This window comes from Ischnura elegans, chromosome 5 (genome assembly GCF_921293095.1).
Source record: "Ischnura elegans chromosome 5, ioIscEleg1.1, whole genome shotgun sequence".
Lineage (NCBI taxonomy): Eukaryota > Metazoa > Arthropoda > Insecta > Odonata > Coenagrionidae > Ischnura > Ischnura elegans.
Window position 1 is genome coordinate 51,044,080 of NC_060250.1, and position 13,704 is coordinate 51,057,783.

Consider the following 13,704-nt stretch of genomic DNA (forward strand, 5'->3'; position numbering starts at 1 on the left):
TGAAAATCCTCGAAGAGGTGGCCCTTGAAAAGGAATGCCTCCCCTGACCATGGTCGGACTGCCCAGGGTGGGCAGCCCACGATCCTGCTAGGACCTAGGCCCTGTAACTGTATAAAATGCGACGAGTATATTTTGTATCCAACGCAGAAAATCTTAATACCACCAAAAACTTCCTCGAGCTAACGGAAAGCGTAACTCAGCTTTTCAGCGAATTGGTGTGTCAGCAATTAGACTCGAAGGCTATGTGCAAAGCTTATGCTGTTTGAACAATTAAGAATGAATACATTTAAGAGTTGCACGGAGAGAATCATCTTAGTACCTCACTGTATTTATTTGTTCTATAGAATAGATAAATTAAGAGAGATATCTTGCCGAACATATAGGTATAAAAATTCTTATAAATGACTTATATGATTGATAGGTGGATCTCAATGCACGCATTTCATTTTTCTTTATCTGCTGGTATCCTAGACCCCCTGTCACATGCCTATAAATTACCTTGCGGGGTAGTACCCACACGTTGATGTGTCATAGCTGTTGCCTCGAGCAATAAGATACTCTTTGAATGATTCATTTGAAGATCCAATAGCTCTCCGACTGTGGTCATTCACGTTCGGATATACAGAATCAACCCCCCAGGAAATAGCGTCGTCGTGCTTGAACCGCGGCTGTCGGTGACCCATCCAAGCATCTCCGATCACAAGGCCTACGCCTCAACCACCCTCTCGACGCGTCCAATCCGCTAATTATAGAACGAGGCCACGAGGAGCTGACGGAAGGCAGTTGGGCGCCCAAGACGTCGTCAGGCAGATGTTTGGACGCGCCTCCCCTCGCTGGTGGTTGGCAGGGGGTGGTTGGAATGCCCGGAGGCTTTTAATGCGATGGCTGAGCTTGGAGTGAGGCGTGCGGGGGTAATGCACCCTATTCCTGTAAACCCGAAAGCATCCCAGAGCCACCAGAGAGCCCCATGGCATGGTTGAAAAAAAAGGAGAAGACGTAAATTGTTATGTGGGGAACTGAGATGGAATGCCCCATTTCTTCAACGTTTCGTGATTTTCGGAGCTCGGATGTCGTAGGATAATGGGCGCTGCTATTGGTCAAGGAATAGGCCGAACTGGTGGAAAGGGCATATACCAGTGGCGTAGCGACGGTGGAGAAAAGGGGTCCGCCCCCTCCCCCCCCCCCCCAAATATAAAATTCTATATACTTTGCTTCATCATAATAGAAAATAAAATACTGAAAAATCATGGATTTACAAAAGATTTCTTTGAAAAATGATGCTTTAATCGATACTGAAAAGTGTTAAAATTAATTTAAAACCCTCTGCTTTGTACCCTGTTTTAAAAAAATTTATCCCCCTGGTTTAGGACCCCCCTGAACGAAATTCCTGGCTACGCCACTGGCATATACAACAAAGTAAGCATATTATTACACCCACCCCTTCCACTAGTCAGTGAAAGTAAGCATTCTCCTTCCCCCAACTTTCCTAAGGAGTGCTTATTTTAGACATGAACGTCCCTTAAAGTGATAAATGAAAGGGCTGATAATTTGTGTTAATTACCCTTTTTTAGATTTTGGATGAACAGAACGACTGCCTCATCAAAAAGTAACGACTGAAATGTTATAACAACATGAATTTTCAACTTTACCTTGGTGGCTAGAGGTGTAATTGTAGGGGTTATGAGAGGGACAGAACCCTTCCCCTCAAAAATATAAATAACCTCTGCTATAATAAATGCTGCTCGCCCTGAAAAAACACCTAAGAGGAATGATGTTCGTGACGGACGACAAGGTGTAAGAGGAGATCAACGCCCATCATAGCAACGCGGACGGAAGCTGGTATGACGACGGTATGCAATAGTTCATCGTGCGGGTGAGGAAAGTCATCGAGCGTTAGTTTGACTAGATCGGAATATAGCTAAAGCCATGGCCTTTCCAACGATGTATTCAGCAATGTAAATAAATTTCATGTCTCCATGACCCCTCCCGTAAAACACGGAACCCATCTCTTTTCCATCTACCTCTCGATCGTTTATGTGTGACTCAGAGATCCCTTACCTACTGGCTACCTCTTACCTACAATTCCATCAAAGCTCCTTCTGTTGATATAATATCATCAATCATTTACAACCGCCATCAGGAAACTTCCTCTTTAAATCCCTCTTCCTTTCTTCCGCCCTCCCTAAATTCATACAAGTGAAGTATTACGTGATATCTAAGTGTATTTAATTCGTGTTTTTGTTGTTGTTGTTTCTTGTTAAACTTTATTACTTAATAACTTCTTCACAAATCCGATGGAAATTTTTGATGGTTTGAGGCGTTACTTTATGGAATTTATTCATATTGAAGGAAAATTAAACTGTTTTTCCACAGAAATTATGTATTAATCCGCGTCATCCTCAGGCCTGAGGATGACGCGGTCTAATAAATATTTATAATATATATTTTAGATATTATATATTATAACATATATTTATATATTAGATCGCTTTTTATATATATAATAAATAAAAAGCGATCTAATAAATATTTTATGTGTAAAAACATAGTTTAATTTTCATTCAATCCGATGTAAAAGGTCGTATGTACTGTTTTTTTTATTTAATGCAAAGAAGTATTAAAAAAAATATTCAATGATTTAAAAAAATTGGAGACCCTACTTTTTAAGTTTACCCCCGTATCTCGGGTGCGTGCACAACCTGCGCCGGGTGTCGTCGTCCTCGGCGGAAGCGCGGTGGAAGGGGAGCATATTGATGCCTCGCGGCGATGAGAGAAGCGGCAAGAAGGAAGGAAAAACACGCGTCGCGGGGGAGTGGAAGGGCGTCTGGTCGGGGGAGTGGAAGCGCGCCCGCTCGGTGGTGGCACGCGTCACGGCCGTGTGCCACGTACGAGAGGGGGGAAGAGAGTGGTGATGGCACGGCGTGTTGGATCTGGAGCAGATGTGTCAGCCCCTGGGGCGCCTGGAAGGGGGATGGCCCATGCTGAAGGGTGGTACCGCTGCGCTCATACGTGGAACATACTCAATTCACGAAAATAACGAACTTTGCTTTCAACAACGTAACATTCGTACGTCGACTAGTTTAGTTACACTGTATCTTGAACATGTGTCGAAACTAGTCGAAGATTAAAGTTTAAGTTGTAGAAAGCAAAGTTAGTTCTTTTCCTGACATAAAAAGGAATTCCACAAGGTTAACGCCTCAAATATTCAGCGCATACTCATCTCTTTTGATATCAATCCTCTGGGTCAGCCGGGCAGGGATATGCTTGGTACTGATTGGGATTTTAATGATATGGTATCTTCCATTGTGCGAGTTTTCTGTCCAATAATGACGGTAAGAAAGTAAACGAGGGTTAAATACCGATCAATAGTGATCTCGTGCTTTTCCGGCGTGTCAATTTGGATTATTTTGGTCCGTATTCACACTGATCGGAAATTAAATGGTATAATCTCGGGTCATCCACCGCGTAACTTGCTCCATTACTTTTCAGTAATGGAGCAAGAATGGCAGAAAGTAAATGAGGGATAAAGCCCGATCAAGAATAATTTTTTGCTTTCCCGGCGTGTCAATGTGGACTAATCGGGAATTATGCCTGATACTGATCGGGATTTAAATGATATGCTCTCGGGTATTCCACCGGGTGAGTTAATCCATTACTATCCAGTATATATGACAAAGATACAGGGAGTATAAAACCCCATCAAGAATGATCTTAGCTTTCCCAGTGAGTCAATTCAATGAAAGCAAATGAGGGATAAATCCCGATCAAGAATGATTTTTTTGCTTTCCCGGCGTGTCAATTTGGATTAACAGGGGAATATGCTTGATACTGATCGGGATTTGAATGATATGATATCGGGTCTTCCACCGGATTACTTGGTCCATAACCATCTTTCAGTCTCTAGTGTACATAATTTACTTCTCATCAGTGCTGATAAATTAATATTTAATAATGAAAACCATTAGTAAACCTAACCCAAAAAGAGCTCCTAACGTATGGTTACGAAAGGAAACCTACTTTTTGCCGATACTCAGCTATGCCTTAACTTTTGTGCGGCCTTGGCTGAGAGATTTTTTTGCATCACGATTGAGTTAGCCTTTCGAAGTTGAACCTCGTATTCATGCCAGAAACGAGAAGGTAGCTGAGCTTAAGAGTGTACGTCTTCCTCGGTAAAAATACGAGCGAGAATGGGGTTCATGAAGTCTTAGCAGATAGATGCAGGATAGGACTTTTCGTGGGTGGATTTGGTCGGCAATGCCGCGCTGATTTTGCAAGCATTCCCGTCTTTCACCGACCATGGAAAATGAATGGCTTAGACAGGAGAAGGAAGGTTTGTTGTCGATGCATCGACCTCACCAGCGAGTTTCACGGTATGGATTTCGGGGATGGTTTCTCGGTGCTCTTTGAGTTTGCTCACCGCCACAGTTTTCTTCCCAGCAAGTTTATTGTGCCTCTGTTCTTGTAACCGTCAGCGCTCCATTTTAATTTTTTTTTCCCGAAAAATTACTCCTATGAGCGCCTCAAACCATTATAGAATTTTGTGCTTCATTCATCACTCCATGTATAGGTTATTAAGTTCTTTAAAAAAATGATTTTAGAGCATTATGGTAGTGTGAAGAAATCACAACTGATGGCTACCGCTTCGATCAATCTCATCAAACGAATACATTTAACCTATAAAATATCTGCTTGAAATTATATGCCAATGATTTACAGGAATGTCAGTTGCCGAACACGGACAAAACTAATTTTGTTTTCATAAATATTTTATGTATGCTAAATTAGGGGCTTATGCTACCTCGCTATCATTTATAATGCAAAAACTGCCAGTGGTTTGAATATCGTGATTCAAATATTATCCAAAGGAGAGAATGGAGGATATAATCATTATTGATACCAATTAATTTTGAAAAACGACTAAATTTTTCCGTAGATAGCTATGCTAATTATCCGTTTAAAATGCACTAACTCGGCGGTTCAACCCGAAGGTTGGTCTAGATTTTATTTGAAATTTAAAGGAAATATTGCCTATTATTTCGATATTACATCATTATGTCGAAACACACTGAAATTTTTCAAATGGGTGCATAGTTTCGATGCAATATGCCAAGGTGATAACCGCAGGAAATCTCAGAAGAGTGTTTCCATTTGCAATGGTCTTCCTGCACGTCGGTGCCAGTTATAGCATGGAAAAAATAATTATATTTATGGGCTATGAAATCATCATGGGGAAGGCAAGAATTAGCTTTAATGATCATCCTCGTCGGTATATAGGCAGCAGGGGCTCGGCTGATAAAACACAACCCATTGATTCATTGGGGTCAAACTCAGCTAAGCCGCGCCAGTATGTGTCTTCCCTCGCCTCCAGATGTGTACCCTGGAAATCTGTATTCCATTACATTTGGATAAACACGGGCCTGTTGTTGAAGCGGGCGCCTTGAGGGTTCTTCGGATGCGAAGGCTTACTTCGAGTCGGAACTAGATCCCGGGAGAAGCGCGAGAAATATGTGGGAAGGAACGCACCGAAGGTCGTGTACTACTTTTTCACCTCTTAAGATGACGCATCACTCGACCGGTCTTTCTTAGTGACGCAGAACTTGTTTCAAACCAAGCGGACTGCATAACCTCCTGGACCCTGGCGTGTTGCATAAAATGCATCGACGTTTGAATTTTTTACCCAAAGAGAATGCATAGAGGAGTCCCAATTCCATCTTATCGTGGAGGGTGATTTCCGTTGCCACTTCGGTCGCATTTTAATCGGTTTTCAAAAATGTCCGCAGCGCGGTGATTTTAATGCGATCCACTTTTTTTAAGTGAAGTGCTTGTAATTGCGAGGAATAGCTTGAAAAGTAACGAATGTGATACTTATGTGAAAGTTATGAATAAGTAAATCATCCATTGCGATGTGCGCAGTGCAATGCGATCAGTTTTTTTTCAATATTTTGCAGTATAATGTTTGTATTGGCGTGGAGTTTCATCGAAAAGTTATGAACGTGATAGATCACATCATCAGGAATATAAACTTCTCTTTACACCGCTAATTATACCTTATTTTTCCGTGAAACTCGGGTAACTGTGTCCGTTAGCGACGCGAGTGGCGACTTCTGTAAACCCATTTAAATGTGCGGTGGTTGATAAACACATTTAGAGGACGTATTGAGGATCCTCTTTCGTAATATTCATGTTTTTACCGCTGGGCTAAGTGAAATATCGTCATTGCAACTAGTTCAGTGCTTCCGGTCAGATGACAGAATCATTCAGAAGCATGATTCACACGCTAATGTCGCTTGTTAACATTTAATTCAGATGGTTGATATGTCTCGGGATGAGGAGGATAAAGGAGGCCCATTTCCATCCCATAAAAGATTTATTTCTGTTGCCACTTCGGTCGCATTTTAATCAGCTTTCAAAATTATTCGCAGCGCGGCGATGATTTTAATGCGATCCACTTTTTTCAGTGTAGTTCTTGTAATTGCGAGGAATAGCATTGAAAAGATATGCATGTGATAGTTATGAGAAAGTTATGAACGAGTTAATCATCATGAATACAAATTTCGGTCAATACCTCTAATTAAATATTATTTCCCCGTGAAACTCGATCGCTTTGTCCATCAGCGACGCGAGTGGCGACTTTTGCAAACCCATTTAAATGTGCGGTGGTTGATAAACACATTTAGAGGACGTATTGAGGATCCTCTTTCGTAATATTCATGTTTTTACCGCTGGGCTAAGTGAAATATCGTCATTGCAACTAGTTCAGTGCTTCCGGTCAGATGACAGAATCATTCAGAAGCATGATTCACACGCTAATGTCGCTTGTTAACATTTAATTCAGATGGTTGATATGTCTCGGGATGAGGAGGATAAAGGAGGCCCATTTCCATCCCATAAAAGATTTATTTCTGTTGCCACTTCGGTCGCATTTTAATCAGCTTTCAAAATTATTCGCAGCGCGGCGATGATTTTAATGCGATCCACTTTTTTCAGTGTAGTTCTTGTAATTGCGAGGAATAGCATTGAAAAGTTATGAATGTGATAGTTATGTGAAAGTTATGAATGCGTGAATCATCATAATTACAAATTTCGGTTAATGCCTCGAATTAAACATTATTTTCCCGTGAAACTCGGTTCACTTTTTCCATCAGCGACGCGAGTGGCGACTTTTGCAAACCCATTTAAATGCGCGGTAGTTCCCAACACATTTAGAGACAGACTTTGAGGATCCTCTTTTGTAATATTCCGTGAGTCAAACTTATGCTATAACCCTCAAATTTTTAGAATATCTGCAGAAGGCTTACGGTGGAATATTTAAACATGGATATAAGTAAACAATTCATCGGAACTTACATTTTGAGTTTGCTCCTCTACGGAAAAGAGGTATGAACAATATCAGCAGCGGAGAAAGCAATGGTAAAGGCCTTCGAGATTTGGTGCTACGGGAGAATAATGAGGACCAAATGGATGTCGCGTGAAAAAAATTATTTATTACCGGGTAGAATTGAGCTGAAATGGGCTTCAAAATGGATGGAATGAGTCATATAAAATTTCGTTCGTTTGCATTAAATACATTCTCTTTGTTTTCTCCTAGGCATGAGGATGTCATCGGTGATAGTAAAGCATATTTTTAAAATTATATTTTCGATAAATACGTATAAGAGAATTTTGTTTATAAAGCATAGTCACGGTTTTATGCCCTTTCTACGTGGTTGTGTCTATCGATTGTTTATTAATTAACAGAGCCTTATGCTAGAGTGGATAAGCTTTCATTCTGAACTCAATACCTTGAGGTACGTCTTCGACACGCTGAGACCCCGCTTTTCACCACGCCCTTAACTTGTGCCCTGTCAATGTCGTCCTCTCCTCAGGACTTTAACCTCTTATCAAGAACACAGTGCCCTTGAGAATGCAAATTGTTCTGAAATCGATTGCTTGCCCTTCAAGTACATTACCTGGCGAGTATATTGGCGTCTGCTACCCGCTAAATGAATTCGGTCTCGTTTTCGCTTAACTCAAATGAATGTGACTTAGAAAAAAGTTTTTATACCATCCTCGAAAGTGAGACTTAAATAGATCGTAAATTAGAACATAACTTCAATTTACATGAAATTCTCTATGGGTCAAGGCCGATTTACGCTTGAATCGAGTTGACGGGGTTTTCTATCGTTAATTGGCCTACACAAGAGTCCTTGGATAGAATACAGTGGGAAAATAATTAACCGTAATATTTTCACTGTGAGTGCTTTGTTCTGTCAAAAAATGAAACTGCTTTTAACACTTATGTGAATACGGGGAATTATAAATTATGTGGAATCCATCACAATAAGTTCTGAGAAGAATGCGTTAGCGTAGCGATATGGGTCCTTCTTTCTCATTCCTGCTCATACACTCTCTCCCAGTTCTTAATCATTGAGATATTTTAGAGTTATTTAGTTACGTTAATATTCATAATGAAGATGTATATGCACAAGGCCGTAGTCCAAGAAAAATTGAGAGGGGGTTCATTTGGAGAGTAGATATATTGAGGGGAAAAGAGGTTCATTTGGAACAGATACATTAGGCTGTATATCTCTCAATCATTTCGGAATGGTTTTAACCAGTGCACCCACCCCCCTCGCTCGCTAATGCCTTGTATACTCTTGCTGATTCAACGTAATTACGATTTTACAATGTAAATACTACTGCTCCATTGCCCATTCAAAATAACTTTGATTTTATATCAGCAACTGCTACTAAAATCAAGGCATGCTTGGAGAAAATTTTGTTGAGTTTATTTAGTGACTTAATGTAGGTGCCCATAAACCCTTCGTAATCCAGAGCTGCTTCAGGGAGAAATGAAAATTTCAAGTCTGATCATTTTAAAAATGTGAAAATGTTGTAGCCATTCGTAATTATTACGGCAGCTACATTTTTCGCCATTAAACGTTGCAGCACAAAAGAACACGTAATCTACATCTTTCTTGAATAGAGCTGAAAATTTGAGCATTATTAATGGTACTTAGAAGCAGCATTGAGTTATAATGGGTCAATGGTCATAGGTCATACTAGCATAAAATACGCGTATAATAACGTGAAAACTATATAAAAGTTCAACGACGTAATTAATTACATTTGTTTGCCAAAAGCAGCATTTCTTTAATGATAAAGGTACTTTCCTATAAACAAGTAGACCTAATCGGCGAGTTAATACAATGGTGACAGCCACATTTTTGTGACAAATTTTTAATTCGAGAACCATTTTTTGTCGAATTTCGAGAAATGATTAGCGTTTATTTGATGAAATTAAAATCCGAGCAATGCGTCAAAATACTGCTATGCGATCGTAGCTGGAGCGTTTGCAGTTGAGATCTTTCCGACGATACCAAGCGTGATGCGTAATTACAAAAGCATATTTTGTTAAATAAAATAAATTGAATAAATAAGGAAAACTTAAATTAAATGGTGAAAACACAAACTTATAAGAATATAAATGAAAACACAACTGTGGTGAACGTGAATGGGATGGGCTCAAAAGGAACCAGTTTTTTTTGCGTTACTGAATTAAATACAGGCATACGAAACTGTAAATACTTGAATACTTGGAGAAAATCAAAGCTCTTATCTTTCCTCTTCTGCCAGCACATTTAGCACAATTACACATTTCTACCGAGTACTATACCTCAATCAATCCCGTACAGCCAATGGTTTGGGATAAATTTTGTGATAACTTAAAAATGTACATTACTCTTATGCTCCCAAATTATTAGCATACGCTGTGTACACATTTCCCACACTTTGCCTCCATTAAGTATCATTGTTTTTACTCTGTGGCACAACTAAGCCACATAATGTTTGCATCAATGAACGTATTCTAAAGATACAAAAACAACACACAAAATATATCATGCATATAATACTATTAGGTCCGTTTGCATTCAATAATTTCAATGACAACTAAATACCCCAAAGAATGAAATTAAAAAGAACTGAGGCATGCGTATAGTACTGATACATTAGTTCGGTTTTGTCTGAAAAACAATCGAAATATTTTGGTTCCTCTACAAATTGAATAACCCAAAAACTACCAGTTAAACGCGTCTCCTTCGATCTCTGATCTCTAAAGTGATATCTGATTTTTACTTTTATGAACATCAAAATTATTTTATTGTATTTTGAGAAGAGGAGTCAAAATATTTGGACTGCTTTTATAACTATAAATCGAACGAATTTTCTTACATGTTATTGCACAGATTCTTACCAATTAGGTAGCCGGGGTTTGAACAGATAATTTTTACATTTTGATCCCACGTCCATATTTATTAAATTAAATCATAGATTAGAAGTAATTCTACGTTTCAAGACTAGAAAATCACTGTTTTGATAAGGCACAATGTTCACCTAAGCCCCTAAAGGCTTAACAATTGCTACACATTTTCTAGTGTGTTTTTTTGGATATTATCCCTGGTTTTTGTCCAAATCATGGCACGGTATTCGTGGTGCAAAGGAAGTCTTAATTCCTCGTGTCTTCAATTAAAAATTATTTTCTTAAATATAAATCATAAATAACTCCAATTCAACATCAACAACAGGACTCGGGTGAGAGCAAAGACATACCCTATTGACAATTTTTTAGTAATGTTACCAGTATATCTTAATTAGGTCTGACGTGCGTTCTCGCCGACCATTCTTTGAATTATTTCATTACATCTTTCCGTTGTGGTCTCTAGCTCATTTTCGTCATACGTGAATAGAAAATTCAGTTTTGGCTAGTTTTGATAAAATTTTGGACGGCTTCATTCATCTAAAGCCTCGATGACAATATTTGCTATTATTGTCATTTGCATTTTCTTACACTTATTGAAACGGTGCAATAAACATATCCTTCTTTGTTCCAATAAAATAGCTTTTAGTTCTCAGTTTCTCAGACCATCCATGGCTGAGTTCAGTTATTTTGACTGGAGAATAATGTTTCTTAAATAGCTATAACTGCATATATCTTAATGAAATGAGCAAAAGGATATATTAATTCTGTTTTAATTGTTATTTTATCGTAGTGGTCCCACTAAAATATGTTAAAAAAGTATGGCAGTGAGGAAAGCACACATTATGGTCCACGAAAGGCTGTTGAACTTGAGATTCAGAGGAGTTGTTGTTAATTTCCCTTTCTCATCCTAATAAAAAGCTCTTAATTACTCTTCATCTAGCGATTAGCTACAGAACGTATGTAAGGAGCTAGCGAATGCCCATCAATAAAAAATGTAGTCAGTAAAAATATGGCTTTATTTAGAATTCCAGCATTCCCCTTTATGAGTGTCTTCTAGAAATATTTTGGTTATCTTATTTCTTTGCAAAGCTATCGCTTTGGGCATTGTGGTTCTCTATGAAGCCGGATTCTTAAAATTTAAATATGAAAATAGGGTAATATTTCAACTATCCCCAAATGTGGTGATGAATATGTCTATAAACAACGTCATATACTGTATTACTTACGATTATCTGTGACAATGGACCAAACGTTATGATAGTGCGGAATGTTAGCTTTGAAAAGCTCCCATATCTTGAACCTGGAGACGAAATTGGTCTTAAAACTTAAAAATTCCTTGAAATTCCAAGGCAACTCTACCACTACTTTGCACATCACTCCCCACTGGTAAGATATTTTATGCGTGTTTGTGTAGATAGAAGTGATAACTCAGACCGCAATTCCTGGCGACATCATGTGTAACCGGTTCACGTAAAGGTTATGGTGGTGCTGTGACGGGTGATGGGAGTGTTGCTGGTCGTCCCGTTGTTGATGAACTGTATCCTGGAAGAGGATGGATGACACCAGGCCACTTTCTCTAGACTCGTTCACTCCCGTGTCCAACCCTCGTTTCGCCATGCTGGTACCACTGTCATCCCTCAGCGATCTGGGAAACTCCGAATTAGGCGTCACCGTAATGTTACTCGAGGCAGCCTGCTCCAGTTTTCTGAATTGATCCTGAGCTTGGCTGGAACGGGCACTCTTTTTCCCAGCAGAAATGGACCTCACCTCCTTCTCATCGTTCGACTTTGATGCCGATCCTCCAGTTCCTCCGTGGTGCACCCTCATGCAAGACGACTCCTCGTGCTTGTAGAGGTACGATTTGAGCGCAAAAGCTTTCCCGCATCGGCCACAAATGTAAGGCTTCTCGTTCGAGTGCGTCTGAACGTGCGCCCTCAGGTTTGACTTGTCCGCGAAGGCCTTATCGCACACGGAACAACGGAATGGTTTCTCCCCAGTATGGGTACGGATGTGACCTTGAAGGAGCCAGGGTCTGGAGAAGCACTTTCCGCAGAAGGGACACTTGCATCCCTGGTTGTGGGTTCGGACGTGCATGGAGAAGGCAGGCATGGACACGTACACCTTGTCGCAGTGAGGACACCTCCTGGCCTTCTTGTCAGCCAGAGACCTGTGGGTCTGGCGGTGCCTTGCGAGGTTGCTGGACGTGCTATACCTCTTGCCACACTCCGGACAACCATGGCACTCCCCACCGCTACTCCTCTGCCTCGGAGAGGACGACCTTTGTGAGCTTGCGTAGTCTTCATCGTCATCCCTGATCTCTCCGCCACCTCGGCTACCTTCATCATCGTCTTCATCATCATCGTCCAGTCGATCTCCGTCACTGGAACCAACGCTGGGTGTTGTGTTCGGGCCGAACACGTGGCCAGCAGCCGCTGCTAAGCTCACGTCTGCCAGTTTCGTCAGGTTGTAAAGTTCCTCTGGGCAATCGCTAGCGCAGTCTTCGACGTCCCTTCGCTGGAAAGCCCTCCGGCTGGCAAGCGTGGTCCATGCTGACTCCAATCTGAGAGCTCCACTGGAGTGACAGGTGAGGGTGTGGAGTATGGGTGACTGGTGTCGGTGAGTCCTCGGTGGTGTACCATGACTGGTGTCTGCTTCGCCGGTTCCTCCTTCAGCTTCGCTCACGCCTCGCTCCGGGCTGCTCTCTGAAAATGTAATGGAAGTCGTTGTATTATAAGCTATAGCAGCATAAATTTATGTAGAAATATCCGGGTTTTGGTGGATTTACTCTGGCTCTCTTTTTGAGAATTAATATCAGCTACAACTTGAGGAACAAAGTGATTTGGCGGAAAATATTTAGGAAATTATTTCTCATTGGTCATTGTTTTATGGTAGCAACACTTTTAGTAATTTTAAGCCTAAATTTGATCGCATAACGTGATTTGAACAATGAAATCAGGGTAAAACAAGGCCAAGGGTTTCGATATTCTGTTCCTTTTTCATTTATGTTTGCCGGCAGTATTCGTTGATGTCCATTCCTAAATCGTAACTGATATACTTTAAATCCTAGATTCGTGTTGATTACCAGTCTGACCGAATAGTAACGCTTAATTATGGAGTTTGGATCCATGGATTATGGAAAGTACTTTGGTAAACAATCTCAATGCATTTCAAAAGCATTAAAATAACGGTTAAATAAGGAATGAATAAAGTATTGGTGCTTGAAGGATCAATTAATACTAGTATTTAAGAAACTATTTTTTTGCCATTCAGACTATTTAAATATTTATAATAATAATGTTTGCAATAAAAATTAATCGGTAATGTTTATTTTTTTGGATTAAGTTGATGGAATCCATAATTCCACTTATAATATCAAAATATAATTCGCAATTTAATATTCTGGACTCATGTCATGTAATTACTTGGAGTGAATGAAACACAGTAAAATGATCACTGTGCATGAA

At 40.1% G+C, this 13,704-nt stretch overlaps 1 protein-coding gene across 2 annotated transcripts in view; it reads right to left on the minus strand.

Moving 5' to 3' along the window:
• Positions 1-9,490: 9,490 nt before the first annotated feature.
• LOC124158875 (zinc finger protein 180-like) overlaps positions 9,491-13,704 on the minus strand; it is a 35,945-nt gene continuing 31,731 nt past the window's right edge. For both annotated transcript variants that reach the window (XM_046534271.1, XM_046534272.1), the window contains exon 2: positions 9,491-12,942. In XM_046534271.1, the coding sequence (XP_046390227.1) occupies positions 11,669-12,942 (1,274 nt within the window). In that variant the 3' untranslated portion in view covers positions 9,491-11,668. The remainder of the gene's footprint in view (positions 12,943-13,704) is intronic.